Raw genomic sequence first — 14,269 nt, forward strand, 5'->3', positions numbered from 1 at the left:
CGACAGTGAGGGGAAGGAGTACTATTTAGACCAAATAAAAAGAACACAGATAAAGCTTAAAAACAACAACTAGAGGAAGGAGGCCTGGAGACAAATAGAAAGAGGGGAAAATGCCATGGTGCAAACAGACACACAACAGCTATTTAGTAAGTACAATAGCCCCCCCAGGCTTCATAAAAGGACTGTTTTACATGTATTTTTGCACGTTACTTTATGGCTTCAGTTGAGGGCTATAAGTTCTAAGAACTGAAGGCAGTGTGATAGAGAAAACTTGGGTTTCAGGTCTTTCTGCTTTAACCTCCTAATACTCGAACTCTTCCACGGCATACATTTTTAATTTCTCTTTGATATTTGGGAATATTGGGACCCGATGAATGTAAAAACAAAGAATTACCAGATTTTTTTTAACCTGATTTGTGCTTCTAAGAAAAATGAGAGCCACATATAAGGATATTCGTATAAAATTTCGACAGAACAGTGTCAGTATAATGTCCTCGTAAGTGGATATCAGGCCCTTGTAGCGCAAAATGGAATATTTTGGTCTAAATAATCCAAAATGTGATGTTCACATATGTGGACGCCAGGTCCTAGGAGGTTAAAAAATACACAAGGGGAGAAAAGAAGTGGTGAGGTAGACAAACAGGACAAACAGGACAGGACTACACACAAAACATTTTTTCCTCCTTTAGTTATCTTTAGTTGTAGTAACAAAAGTACTTCAGGTTTAAGAAAGGCCATCTTTTGAATTAAAACAGCATTTCACATGTTGTAACTCTGTTGGCTACAGATGCCTGGGTCTGACTATTCCACAGTGGACATAAATAAAACTTTTGGCTATGGACACCTGGGTTCTGCAGGATATCCTGAGACCAAAATACGCCTGGCCAACACTGGTGACAAGTCACTAGTCAAACTAGTTTTTGCTGGATTAAGGAGTACACATGAGGCAGTGATGACTTTACTGATGCACTGAGGGGGCCCTCTGTCCCATAAAGCAAGCTTTATAACACAGCTAACTGCTTCAATCAATGACCACCCGGATTGACGGATAAAGCCATCAGCTGATGAGCACCATTTGAGGCCGAGCACCGCTGATCAATACCGGAGACATCAAATGCTATAAGCCTGGGAGAAAGGGGAATCTGTTCACGCACATAAGGGGGTTGTTGGGGGTTGTGCACTCATCTTGCAAATTTTACCTCTTGTCAATGCTAATTACTTTTGACTTCTAAGATCCATGAGAGTGGGTCATATGTTTACCTTTCAGGGTCTTAGCTGATGCTAATGCAGAGTGACTGAAAATGAAATCAACATCAGAAAAAAGCTTTCATTTGTAAGTAACATACAAGTGCAATAAAACCCTTTTAGTGAATTCTCGATAAAGGTTATTTGTTAATTTAGGGCTTAAAACTCTACAATTTATTTTTTCTTTTGGAGTCAACGATACAAAAGAAAGTAAACCACTAGAAAACTGATGATGACACACTGTATACTGCAACACTGAAAATTTTATTTTAAGCCTAACTGCAAATGATGATAACTCATCTCACACTCATATATCACCACTTGTTAAGTAACCACTGGCTTTATGTAATCATGTACCCCAAACAATAAACCACATCAACTAAAGCGCCACTGGCAAAGAGACAACAGCACTTGTGTGTTTCATGTCCATTTCTTCCCTCAAATCAAACGTCTTGTTTTCCATTAGGCACTCAGACCTCTGCTGCTGTGTGGCTTATGGAGCAAGGCTGCAAAGCTGCAGTGGAAGTGAGCTCAGGGCTATTGTACGGGTGTAGGGCTCCTCTGGGGGCTGTAATGCATTTCATACCATCCATCACAAGGGTGTGGAGGCCAGGAAACATTGCTTTAAGAGCACACACAGGACACAGATGGAGAAGCAAGACATGCAGATATACAGATAGCAGAGGCTTAGGGAATTTGCCGATCACAGGAGAATTCTGTGCGCAGAAAGCTTTACGATGGAACCACAAACCCCATTTTGATTGCCTAAAGATTAAATATATTTTATATGAAACAGCACAATGAAGTAAACAAGTTTCCAATGAACACAAATACAAAATTAAAAGCATACATATATTTACAGAAAAGCTTGATTTGGCACAATATTATTAATGTGCTTATGAATCAACTTACACAAATCATTTGTAATTATTGAAATCTCTTACTTTTAACTTTGCGTTTCTTTAACTTAATTTACAATATACACTGCGGCCTACTTCCTTTAAGCAGGAATATACATACTACATTTTAAGTTCCTGTATTGCATACATTGTTTGAGGAACAGATTTCTTGCTGTTTCACTTTCAGCCACAGTTTTCTGAATTTCTTTCTTCAAACCGTTACTATTTTATTCAACTTGTATCACAAGTCGTGTTATTTTTTCCATTCAATAACATCCTCTACCCTATTACTTTCCCATTTCCCATAAGAGCATTCACTTGTAAGTATTTTTCAGTGAGTGCAAAACAAGATGGGTGAATGGACAGAGCAGCCAGCCAGTATTATTTTTACCCTGACCAATGACCTCACTGGGAAGCATGAATCTGTTTGAGGGCCTGCACTTGTCCTCTTGCCTGGTCATATGACCATGGCGATTTAGGGTCTCAAATCCCAGTACAGTACGGTTGTAATTAAAGATGGACAGCACAGTGGCAATCTAGGGCTGTGGAATAGTCTGGCCACAGAACAGAGGAAATAACAGGGGGTGGAAGTAATTGGGGGCTGGGATGAAGAAACACAGAGAGGAAAGGACACAAAGAGTAGCCTTAGTTGGAAAGAAAGAAGCAAAAACAAAAAAAATTAAAAAGTCACAAGATTTTAATCTAAGCTTCCCACAATAAACCATCCCACACGCAAAACATCAGGAAAACTACTATTTCCTTTTGTTTTGAAGGAAATGGATAACCACTCTAGATGCTTGTGCCCTTAAGGCTGGGCTGTAATTTGGCAGGGGATGGGTGGGGTTTGCCCAAACCAAAGACAATCTCAACCCTCAAATGTATCAGGGCAGTTACCACCAAATCTTTGATGAAAAATGCATGGGAGGATGTGACCAAAAGGCAGAGTTTCATCTCTTCTTTTGGAAAATGATTAGAAAGCGGTGGTTGGAATCTATGTATCATTTGGGTTTCCACCCTATGCTGAGAGAAGGGCCCCTTTACTACCAGTTCTAATCTTCTTGTACAGTTCCCTCATTATCTTTCAGTCTGATTGGTAACCTCAGTCAGTTTCAGACCACTGGCAAAGTGCTTTGAAAGGGAAATCAAAGAACACTGCGTTCTCCCATACAAGCTGCCTGATGTCTCCTTTAACCTCTCCTCAGTAACCCTGGCACCCCGTCTGCACTCGGCTCTTACTTCCATGTTGGCCACATTCATCCCTCATCCTTTCTTTTGTCTTTTTCACAGACATCAGACATGTGACAGTCACATGTCTGATGTCTATCAGGGTTACCATATCTAAAAGACTTGCCTCCACTTATTTAGAGATCATTAATCATTGTGCGTAGGACAGGAGGCCCCTTAATCCAGCCAGTTCTTCCTTCCCTCGGTCTCACCAAGCAAGCAGGCCACAGTGCGGCCCTCCAACCCTATCCCCCATGGTGTTATCAAGTTTCAGCGGTTGTAACTGTAGCACAATAAACAGAGAGGGGAGGAGAATTCAGTGGGTGCAAAGGAAGAGGACGGGAATGAAAAGAGAGGACATAATGTCATTTCTTCTTTCTATTTTATTGGTGGATTCTGTGTAAAACATGCTTCACAGGCTTTAAGGAGAAGATCTGTCATGATTCAGATTATAACTGTAATAGGAAAACAAGGTTATCACAAAATTATGAATGAAAACTTTTACATCTACAGCCTTTTACCTGCCAAATCAATTAGCAGGATTCTAGTTCTGCCCCTACACCTCACCACCGCCACCACCACCTGAAAAAAAAAAATCCTTTTAACTATAACCCAACACTTCATCTGAAATGGACAAATATGCTCACAAAACCTTGGACTTTGTTGTTAAACCAACCAGGTGCTGCCACTTTCCAGAAGTTGTGGGGTGTTAACTAAAGGAAAACGAGTCCATATCACAGAGCCAGAGAATGTTCCTATTGTGGTGTGGTGTTTGTACAGAGGGGCTGCCTGTTACGAGGGCCAGTGTGAGGCTGACCAGGGGAGTAATATAATGCATACGTGGATCCCCCAGAGCCCATTCATGCTGTAATTGGTGCGGACAGAGCACTCGGTCTCTGGGTTACAGTTGGGGAACTTCCTCTAATGTCCTGCTGGGAGGCCACTGTTCCCACACCACAAATACTTCAAATAAAATCCATCTAAACCTTGGAGCGAAAAATGCTGTGCTTTGTAAAAGGTAATACAAAGGCATGTTTAACATTTGTTTTTTAGTCAAAAAGAAATTGAGTGTAAAGGAATATGCAAATAATGCTACGTCACTAAATTGCTGACTTGCTCTGTTTTGATCAAAATCCCTTTAGTGCCATTTTTCTGTCTCCTGCAGCAAATTCTGGGAGCTTCAAAGGAACAAACACTGCTCTCCTCGTGCAATTCACTGTGGAGCTACAGCTAAATAAGAACCCTTCATTTCATTCTATAAATCTTCCCCTAGCCACAACATCAGGACTATAATTTAATCACACAGACAAGTCCTGCTTACCACTTTATTACTATTAACAGAGCTAAATCTGGGATTTTCCTCTAAAATAACTCTAAAGCTGTAATAGCACAGCATGTGGTCCCTCTTAAGCTGAAGCTACACTTCCAATTAAGAGTGTCACACTGAGATGGATCTTGATCTCTGACCACGATGTGTGTGGTTTTCTGGTGAGAGGAGAACGAGTAAAACACTTCGTGGGGCGGGGCAGGGGTTCTCGACTGGTGACTTCACTGAACAGGAGCCTCTCTCTCTCTCCCTCTCTGGCTCTGTCCATCACAGCTCGTGGCCATTAATCATCTCAAGTGGACAGCACTGACAGGCAGTTGGCTGCATCACTCTCTGAGTTTCTTCCCTTTTTTTTTTTTCTTCATCGAGCAACTGTTGCCTCATTTACTGCCTGCTCCCCCACCTTCTCAAAAGCCCACCTCCTGGTCCAAACCCCCATCCCCAATGACAAAGCGGTCGAGTGTCAAACCAAAACAAACAATCACCCATATGCTTAATCGAAACCTTTGAGGTGGTTAAAAGCATCAAGCCACCGCCAAGCTTTCTTTGCAGCAATTGGGGGTGAGACAGGAAAACCTGTAATGGATGTAATGAACAGTGATGTCACCATAACTCATCTTGGCTAATATCCTCCACCCGCGCTCTTTCTATGTGAGCAGCCCTAGTGCATTTACATGTACATGTCAGGCCATTAGCTAATGTTTCTACCTGGAGCAAATGACTAATATATACATGAGGGTCTCCAGCTGAATGAGGCTGAGCTCCTTACAAGCAACAAATAGCACAGAGGTCAGTGGTGAAAGCTGGCTGGGTTCAGTAATGGATGTAACAAATATTCCTCTGACCCTACAGTGGTCATCTGTGACAAAAAGAGGCGGGGGGTTGTATGTGTGTCTTCTGTCATGTCTGTGATTCAAAGCCCATCAATGGGTTCCCTTTACACTCAGACTCTATTTAGGACAGCTGGTAAAATTCCTCAAGCATTAACGCACAGACACGCACACACACAAACACATGTGCCTGTTTTTAAGCAGCAGAGGCAGGAAATGCGAATCCCTCGTAAGTTTTCCTTCCGCCGTTTGCTTCCCTCTCAGGGCTCAGAGGCCCCACGCCAAGGTGGGAAAAGCACTTCACCATTTGTCTCACTCTCGCCAGAGTTTCCACTGGATTTAACTTAACCTCACACTCTGCCTCATTTTTCAGAGTCCACTTGTAATCTCATTCAATTTAAGAGGTATTTTCCCTTTGCTACGCCCTTCTTAGAAAGTCTCAAATAATGACATTGCATTTAAAGAAAAAAAACAAAACAGGCTTCCTAAGTGCTCTTTAATTACAAAAAATGGACTGCAATAATCTTGACAACATATCTATGAAATGAAATGGAGGGAGGAGCCAATGCACAGAAATTAGAGGGTAGCGTGAATAAGAGCTTAGAGAGGCTTGCTCTTCATCTCATTTACTCTTGGCACTGAGTGTAAAAGAAATCCAGCCAAGCAATGCCCTATGATTAAGACTCCGGCTTGAGGGACAGCATAGGTCAGCCAAGTGGCTCCTGACTTAAGGGAGGGGTGAAGACGGCACTCTAGTCTAGCTGAAATTATACCCTCTCTTGTACAATGGTTTCATCAAGTCTCTAATGTCATATCCTGCATCTATATTTAAAGCACTGTGCAGCCATGGATATTTAGATTTCAACTTTGCACTTGTAACTGTAAAATAAAACTATTCAAATAAATAATACTTTTTAATCTCACAATATCTTTCCTTTGTCTTTTCAGTATCTTTCTCTTGTAGATGAGCACTCTGGAAATTTAGTGATAACTGCAACAACTAGCACTGACTCTTGGACTCAATATTGATCACCTGTATTAATGTTGACATGGGAACCTGAAACGCGTAAGCCGATTCCAGTTACACTCACGATAATTCTCTTTGGAAATGTAATTCAGTTAAACAAGTTAAACACCAAAGAGTTACCAGGACTGTGCTTTGTCCTAATTTACTTTATGGCAATATAATTTACAAGTTACATGTTAATTTGTTTGTTTTAAATCAGTGTTATTATTCACTCAATGTTTGTGCTGACTCGTTTCAAACTGCATGAAAAATAATGTGACACTGTAATCAGCTAGTTATCTGCTGTCAGGTGGCGATTTAGTCAGCTTGATGGATTTCTCCATCTGACCAGCGTGAGTAAAGGGTCAGGCAGCCACTCCCAGCGTCTGCCACTGGACAGAGATGCTAACAGGGCCTTGACAGATCCCGTCCCTCCCTCTCCTACTCGGCTTAATTCATCACCCACCAAACAAGACCTCTGGGTGGTAAGACCTAACCAGTCTCTCAGAAGCTGCTGCTCTCGTGCACCTTAGTGGGTAAACACACATATGCAAGTACATACACATAGGTGTCGATGCACACGGGCCCATTTACCCAAAAAAATAATAATTGCACAAAGTGATCATCTGTCAGTCCGACAAAACAAACTATGCATCAAATAAAGTTTCACTCATGTACGGTACCGACCACTGAAGCCTGTAGCAAAACATATTGAAGTGAACCACACACACACACACACACACACACACACACACACACACACACACACACACACACTCACAGATTATCATCACCTATCACAGCCTGCCAAAACATAATGTGAAGTATGCACCACTGTAATAACATTGTGATTCACCTTGGGAGGTATTGCTCAAGCAGTGTAATTTGCTTTGCAATAGGTTTGTCTGATAAAAGCCTAAGTGCATTAGCAGCCCTGGTCAGACAGGTCTCGTAAGCAGTGTCAAAGCAGCACAAAGTCAGCTGATCCATGAAGCCTGCTGGCCAACTAAGCTAGGCCACTGCCAGATCCACTTGACTCTGATGCTACAGAAACACAGGATCAGCTGAGGCAGATCTTACTTGCTGATACCTTATGGCCTTTATGCTTGAGAGGGGAATTAATGAAGTATTTCTCAGCCAGTGTGTGAGTTGTTTAGTGGCAAAACATGTTTCACTGGCATCAGACAAGGAGTTACATTCTGTATGTACTTTCATCCTCGTTGATTTTGTATGGCTTCTAGCAATTGTATGAAGAAGTAATCTATTTGTGCTGCAGGTGTGACATTGCTCAATCAACACTGAAATTCCTGGTGCTCTCTAAAAAAAGAAATTAACTTTAGTAACACATCTGTGGCAATTCCCATAGAGTCACACTGAAAGTTAAAGTTTAAAGCACCCTACATGTTTTGAGAGTAGGAATGCAACAATATAATAATTTCCATCTCAGAAAATATTATAACTTTGAAGTATAATGATGATAACTTGTAGTCTTCCTTAAAGTCTAAAAGTTATCTAGGTCCCGAATAAACCTCCAATTCAATGCTCCATCCAGTACATGCCAAGCCACAGGATCTGATATTAGTAAAATAATATTTTTGTATGCTTACCTCTTTTTTGCATGAAGGCAAAGAGATCATCCAAAAACTCTTTTCTTTTTGGGTCATTATCAAGCTCATACAGCTGTAAAGAAAAATAGAACGTTATTAGGGTACTGTTTGCTAAAAGTAGAGCTGTGTGGCTGCTCAGCCACAGTGTCTACTCAATTCAATTTTATATATAGCACCAAATCACAACAACAGTCGCCTCAAAGTGCTTAAGTATACAGTTTATTGTCCAGTGCTTAATCCTGAATGTCTGTATTTTCTCTACTGCTCTTTTTAATGTTAGACTGTATGATGATAGTTCATAATAGCATTGCAAAACGTTGTAATTGCACCATTGTTATGACTCATATACTCTATACATAATGTTTGTCTGGAAGACATTTGTTCTTTTTTCTCCCTGAAATGTTCTTTTTAGAACACATGCTTTCATCTCACTTAACCACAAAACATACATGTCAGCAGCTAACTGTTATCTTTGAGGTGTGCACAGATGAATCTTTCAGGCTTCGACACTTTTAGTTCTTTGAAGCTGGCTTAGAGTTTCAGGAACACATAGATCCTGCATTTTTATAGTTCTGCAATTGTATAATACTTCAAAAGGTTGACCTATATACATGTCCCACATGTGCTACTGAAATGAGAATGTATGTTATCACATAACTGTCATAAAGGGCTCCTTTTGCTACGTTTGTAACAAAACTTTTGGGATTTTATTTGTTTTTTTCCTTGATTTTGTTTTTCACCTTAGCAAAGTCTCTGGAGGCCTCTCCTCTTCCTCTGCTGCTGTCAGCCTCATCTGCCCATCCTGCACTGCCATTCTGCAACAAATGAGAGTAAATACAGATGAGGTCAGTAAAAAAACGAAACAAACAAATAAGCAGGTTTTCACACATCAGCTCTGGATAACTTTAGGTAATTCAAGTTTTGACACAAAACAGGAGACAGTCTGCTTCAGATGCATTCTAACTACTGAAATATACAAATTACTGAAAATACTACTGAAAATGCTCCATTTGGGTGAGTTGGGAAGTTGGCTGCGTAGAGCAAACTTAGAAATTAGCTGCACTAATTTCAGGTGGGCAGAAGTAGGTAATGTGTGATTTGACAATCCCAAATAGGCACATTGTTAACTGCATCTCCACTGGGAAATTTCGACAAAATGTTAAGGCTCCAGTCTGTGGGTGCTGAATCGGCTGTGTTGGACTCAAACCCTTGCCAAGGAGTCCATAACATAAAGAACTTTGCCGTAAATGTGAATGCTTCCCATTGAACCCACATTCTTCCAGTTTAACATTTGTTTAATCAAGCAAAAACATATACTGCAACACTAATGTATATACAAATTTATTATTTTTAGAAAACTGACTCATTTCCATGAAAAAAAAATGTATTCATCTGTTGTTACACCAAACATTTATTAAGTTAAGCCTGAATTCCCTTCAAATAGTTTGCAACAAGCTTTAAAAGTGGCGCATTCGCTAAGCTAGATAGGACAAAGTACAATCTGCAATACACACTTATCAAAACAAATATATACTCAAAGACTAAGGGTGCATAGTCCAGGGGTTGAAGTAGTAACCTCTGGAGTTATGGTACCTCTGAGCTCCTAAATCCCCCCTCCCCCTTCATCCTCAAACATCTCCATTTGACCTAAACCATCTGCATCTGGGCCTGCCCTGCCCCCAACAATGTCTTCCGACCCAGCTGGATACAAGGGCCCCCCATCCTTCAATCTTAACGCAGCTGTGACGGGTGGCCAAGTTCATGGAGTGTAGATGGCAGTCAGGAGGGGCCAGAGAAGGGTGGGCTGGTCAGCAGCCTTGGCGCCCACACATACACACACACACACACACACGTACACTCACACACACATACACACAAACGCAAAAGCTGATCAAGGCTATGTGTATGTTTGTGAGTGCAGGAAGGGGGGGCCAATGGCCCCACAAGACGGGAAGGAAGGAAAATAAGGGCAGAAAGGGGTGCACGGTATGTGCCGACCAGGAATGTCTCCTAAAGACAAAACCTATAAAAGCATCAGGAATCAAAACAAGATCCGTTTGGAGGGGGACGTTAATAGCTGCAGCCTGGAGTCTAGTTTCAACCAGGAGCCCATTGGTCAGTGGCAATTACAGGGCCTGAAACAAGAGCCAGGGGGGCAAAGGTTGTCAAGGCCCCTGAGAGCAAGTCATTTTCACCCTCTCACTCTCAGTATGTGTAACGGTTGTCAACAATTGCTCCCTATACAAATACCATCAGCCATCAAGTTGAAAACCTACTGCAAATGGTGGGTTTCAAGGCAAAAGCATGAAGACAAAATGAGACATCTGCTATTTAGAAGGGCAAACATGGTCTGCACCACACCACAAGCACAAACTATCCAATGCTGCAATGCTGTTAACAGGGGCAATGACGACATGTGATAAAATGTTTTCTTTTCCTTGAGCAACCATAAAAGGGTTTGTTCGAAAATGCTTCCCCTGTGTAAAAAACGTATAGTTCTAAAGTTCAATGTTCAAAACTTAAAAAAAAAAAAAAAAAAAAAAATCAACACTACGTTATCCTACTGGACTTCACAGACTGTGAAGTGTTGTATTGAAAATGTGTGCACAACAAAACCTTTTTCATCATCAAAAACAGCTTCCTATATTATACAATCTCTTATATGTGATCCAGATTAACATATCATGTAAAAGTAAACATAAGTTATGGTACATCTGAAGGGCCTATAGACCTTTGCTCACAATTGACCACGTCTGTTAAACTTTAACCATTATAAATGATTATAAGGGAAGATAATTCACATTGCAGCCATATGTAGTTCTACATGGTTAGGAAAAAACTGCTGGCAGCACCTTTTATACAAACAGGATGTTCCCCATTCTGTGACCCCGAGTTCAATATTTCAAGATCAAGATGGTTACGTTTCTGCACTGAGAGGACACAAAGTGTTTGTTTATTGATTCATAGTCCAAAAATTCTTACTATTTAACAGGTGCTCTTATTCAAAGTAAATTATTTTGGGACTTGCAACATTACAATTAGCTCCCAGTTCATCAGTGTTAGATGTTAAAACAAAAGAAGCAGACTGTAGCGTATGGGTTGCAGGCACGCATACAAACATCACACTTCCCTGAGTGACACTTGTGTCATGGGAGTGCAGGGGTCAAGGTGTTCCTGATGTTAGCCTGGAACAAAGGTCTAAAGTGACAGAACACCAGTGTCCAGTCAATGAAAGGCTTACTGCTATATCCTCACTTGTGAGTACATCTAGTCCCATATCTAAAAGACGAATATAATAATATTAAAGAAAATGCTTTCTACAGTTGACATACTTTTTCTAATCTTTCAGACAATACAACAAGAGGCACCAGATCTTCTATTACTTTGTCTAATTATCTATTCCTCGTTCAGTGAAAGGAGTAACATCTAATATCTAAGAATTTACTAAAGATGTATTTGCAGACCAGTGGTTATTAACATTTCATTCCCACCTAGTTGCCCACACATATACCTTCTCTATGCCTTAGGCCTATTATTCTCACCGCATTGTTCATGTTGCGTGCAAACAGCGACAACAGTGTCGCTTTGTACCATTTATACCAGCGCTGAGGGTGTCAGTACTCTCTGCAGTGTTCTCCTGAATAACCATTGTCAGCAAAAACAAAAACTCCACATCAAAACCTCCACAACAAGAGGTACAGGAAGAGAAGACGTCAAAACCAGAAACAACGAAACAGAAATTATTTCCAGAAAGTCTCATCTCTCTGTACAACAGTATTAATTTCATGGATCAATAATTTTCTGCATATTTTCATCTAATACCTTTTTTCCTGACGAAAGCGAGACAATAACTAAATAAAAACTAATGCAAGAGGATGATAAATACGATGAAATGTACTGGCATTTTCATCAGCAAATAAAAACAAGATGAAAATGCGATTCAATGATCAAATCAGAACTAATTAAGTTGTGTAAAAAGGCAGGAGGAGTTTTGCGGTGATCCAATCAGAAGTAATCTCCTTGTGCAGTAAGGTTAGATGCGCACATTTGAGCTGCTGCCGCAAAGACAGGTAGTGAGGGGGGAGCTCGCATGCTCTCAGTTTCTCATGAAAACGTGACAAAATTTCAAGAATGTCAAGATTTGGGAGGAAGAGAAGAGTAGACACATGGACACGTTCAACATTTGATGTCAAGGAAAATAAGACGCTTTGTAAAACGCGTGGAACAACTCTCCCTGGAAAAAACATGGCAAACTTTTACACTTGAGACTTTAGTGAGCTGAATCAACTTTGGATTTAGTCTGTGATAATCTTATGATAATTAGGCTTATTTCTGACTAAATATCAGAATAAATGTCTAAATTATGACTAAAACTAAATGGCATTTTAGTCAAAAGACTATGACTGAAACTAAAACAAAATTTGCTGTCAAAATGAAAACCGCTGTACATCTGAATCTCTGAGCTTCTGTACTGAAATATCCTTAAAATGGCAGCAAAACTAGTCACTGTTTAAGCAAGGTTTCAAAAACTGAGATGCGTACGAGCGGCCAAAAACACACCAAAGTGCAGCTTATGCCAGTTGATGTAAATTTAACTTTTTGTGGTGTTGTTTATGAGGCTGAGAACAACGAGCATAAAGGGTAATTACAGTTTCACTGTTGTAAACAAAGGTGAAAGATGAGGAGAAATGTAATAATGTGACTACTTTAAAGTTTATATGTTGTTGTTTTTTGTTTTTAATTTAAAAACACACAATACAAGCACACATTTAAAACCGACACAAACACACACATTAGACTACTGCAACTGTGGAGTGCTTTCCTGCTCTAAACCACGACCTTCAGTTTTTCCTCTTCAGCTGCAATAAAGGAAAAGTAGAGTGGCTGATGTGATAAAGAGCAGATGGTGGCCAAGATAAAAACAGTTAACTGCAAACTAACATGTGATGAAACAGACAACGACTTTAAAAGGTATTATCAGTTACTTCAACTAGACATCTTAACCAAAGCCACAACAACTAACTGCCTTCCTGCTAAAATGAAATGTCTGCACCACTTTGCTGGATCAATGTTGATGTTTTTACAATACTTTTTTGGTCTTTAAACCAACAACTTCAAAGTAGAGGCGAAATAAGATATCAGTTTTTGGCTGACGGATAACCATTTCCACATATATTGTCCAATATGTCTGCATATTAATATTTTTTCCATTTTGTCACCAGATTATATTACAGAAGATAAGCACTGATGATATTATAAACTGTCTTCTCACATAATGTATCCATCAGAGTAGCTTTGACTCTAATCTACAGTGATGAATGAAGTGAAAACTGAATGAAGGAAACTACTCTTAACTAGGGATGAATGTGGCATGCTGAACAGAAGCCTAAATGTTGCTTCCCTCACTAGTTTTCAACAGAAAATTTCTTCTTTCTATCTGAGCCAGGAAGCTGTAAACAAGCAAGGTGGAAAGTAAGACAGTTCACAGCCATAGAAACAGCATAGCTCATCAGCACTTTGAAAATGAACAGTTGTACCCAGCGTCAGAATCAGCAAGCATACAAGCAAGAAAAAGAAAAAGAAAATAGTAAGGAAAAGAAAGCTACTTCTTGAAGAATGTGATTAATGGTTTGAAATGATTGAAATGATTAACACTATTAAATTAGTCATTGGAAATATTCTAACCCTCAGTGATGCCTGCAGCATACAAACGTACATAGTGACACTCCCCTGTTTTCATGTTAGGTTCCTAATTATTTAAACACTATTGGAAAATGTATTAAAATGTGACATAACAAAAAATGGAAAATAGTGTCACACTATCTTTTTGTATATGGTAAAAAAAAAAATCAATAGCTGGATATTTTACTCCCTAAAAATGAGTGCCGAGCTCAGGCTCTACTATGACAGATTCCCTATAATTAAGTCTTAGAGTGTAAATTCAGCTGCCACTTGTAAGAATGTGAATACGTTCAGATGGCTCTATAGAAGACCCTCTGCTTCTTCAGTTGGGTCAAAAAAAAAGCACAGTAATTGTAAGATGGAAGCGATTAACCCTGAATAGACATGTTGGCTCTTGAATTGAGACCATGGTCAGCTGAGGAATGTTAACACTATGTTGTTGTTGTTTT

General features: G+C 40.0%; 1 protein-coding gene across 2 annotated transcripts in view; it reads right to left on the reverse strand.

The window, feature by feature from the left end:
- The window catches only part of LOC113026050 (AT-rich interactive domain-containing protein 3B), a 57,397-nt gene that overhangs the window by 20,329 nt on the left and 22,799 nt on the right, over positions 1-14,269 (reverse strand). For both annotated transcript variants that reach the window (XM_026174466.2, XM_026174459.2), the window contains exons 3-4: positions 8,879-8,953; positions 8,139-8,211 (exon numbers count right to left, since the gene is read on the reverse strand). In XM_026174466.2, coding sequence (XP_026030251.1) covers positions 8,139-8,211; positions 8,879-8,953 — 148 coding nt within the window. The remainder of the gene's footprint in view (positions 1-8,138; positions 8,212-8,878; positions 8,954-14,269) is intronic.

This window comes from Astatotilapia calliptera, chromosome 1 (genome assembly GCF_964374335.1).
Source record: "Astatotilapia calliptera chromosome 1, fAstCal68.1, whole genome shotgun sequence".
Classification (NCBI taxonomy): Eukaryota; Metazoa; Chordata; class Actinopteri; order Cichliformes; family Cichlidae; genus Astatotilapia; species Astatotilapia calliptera.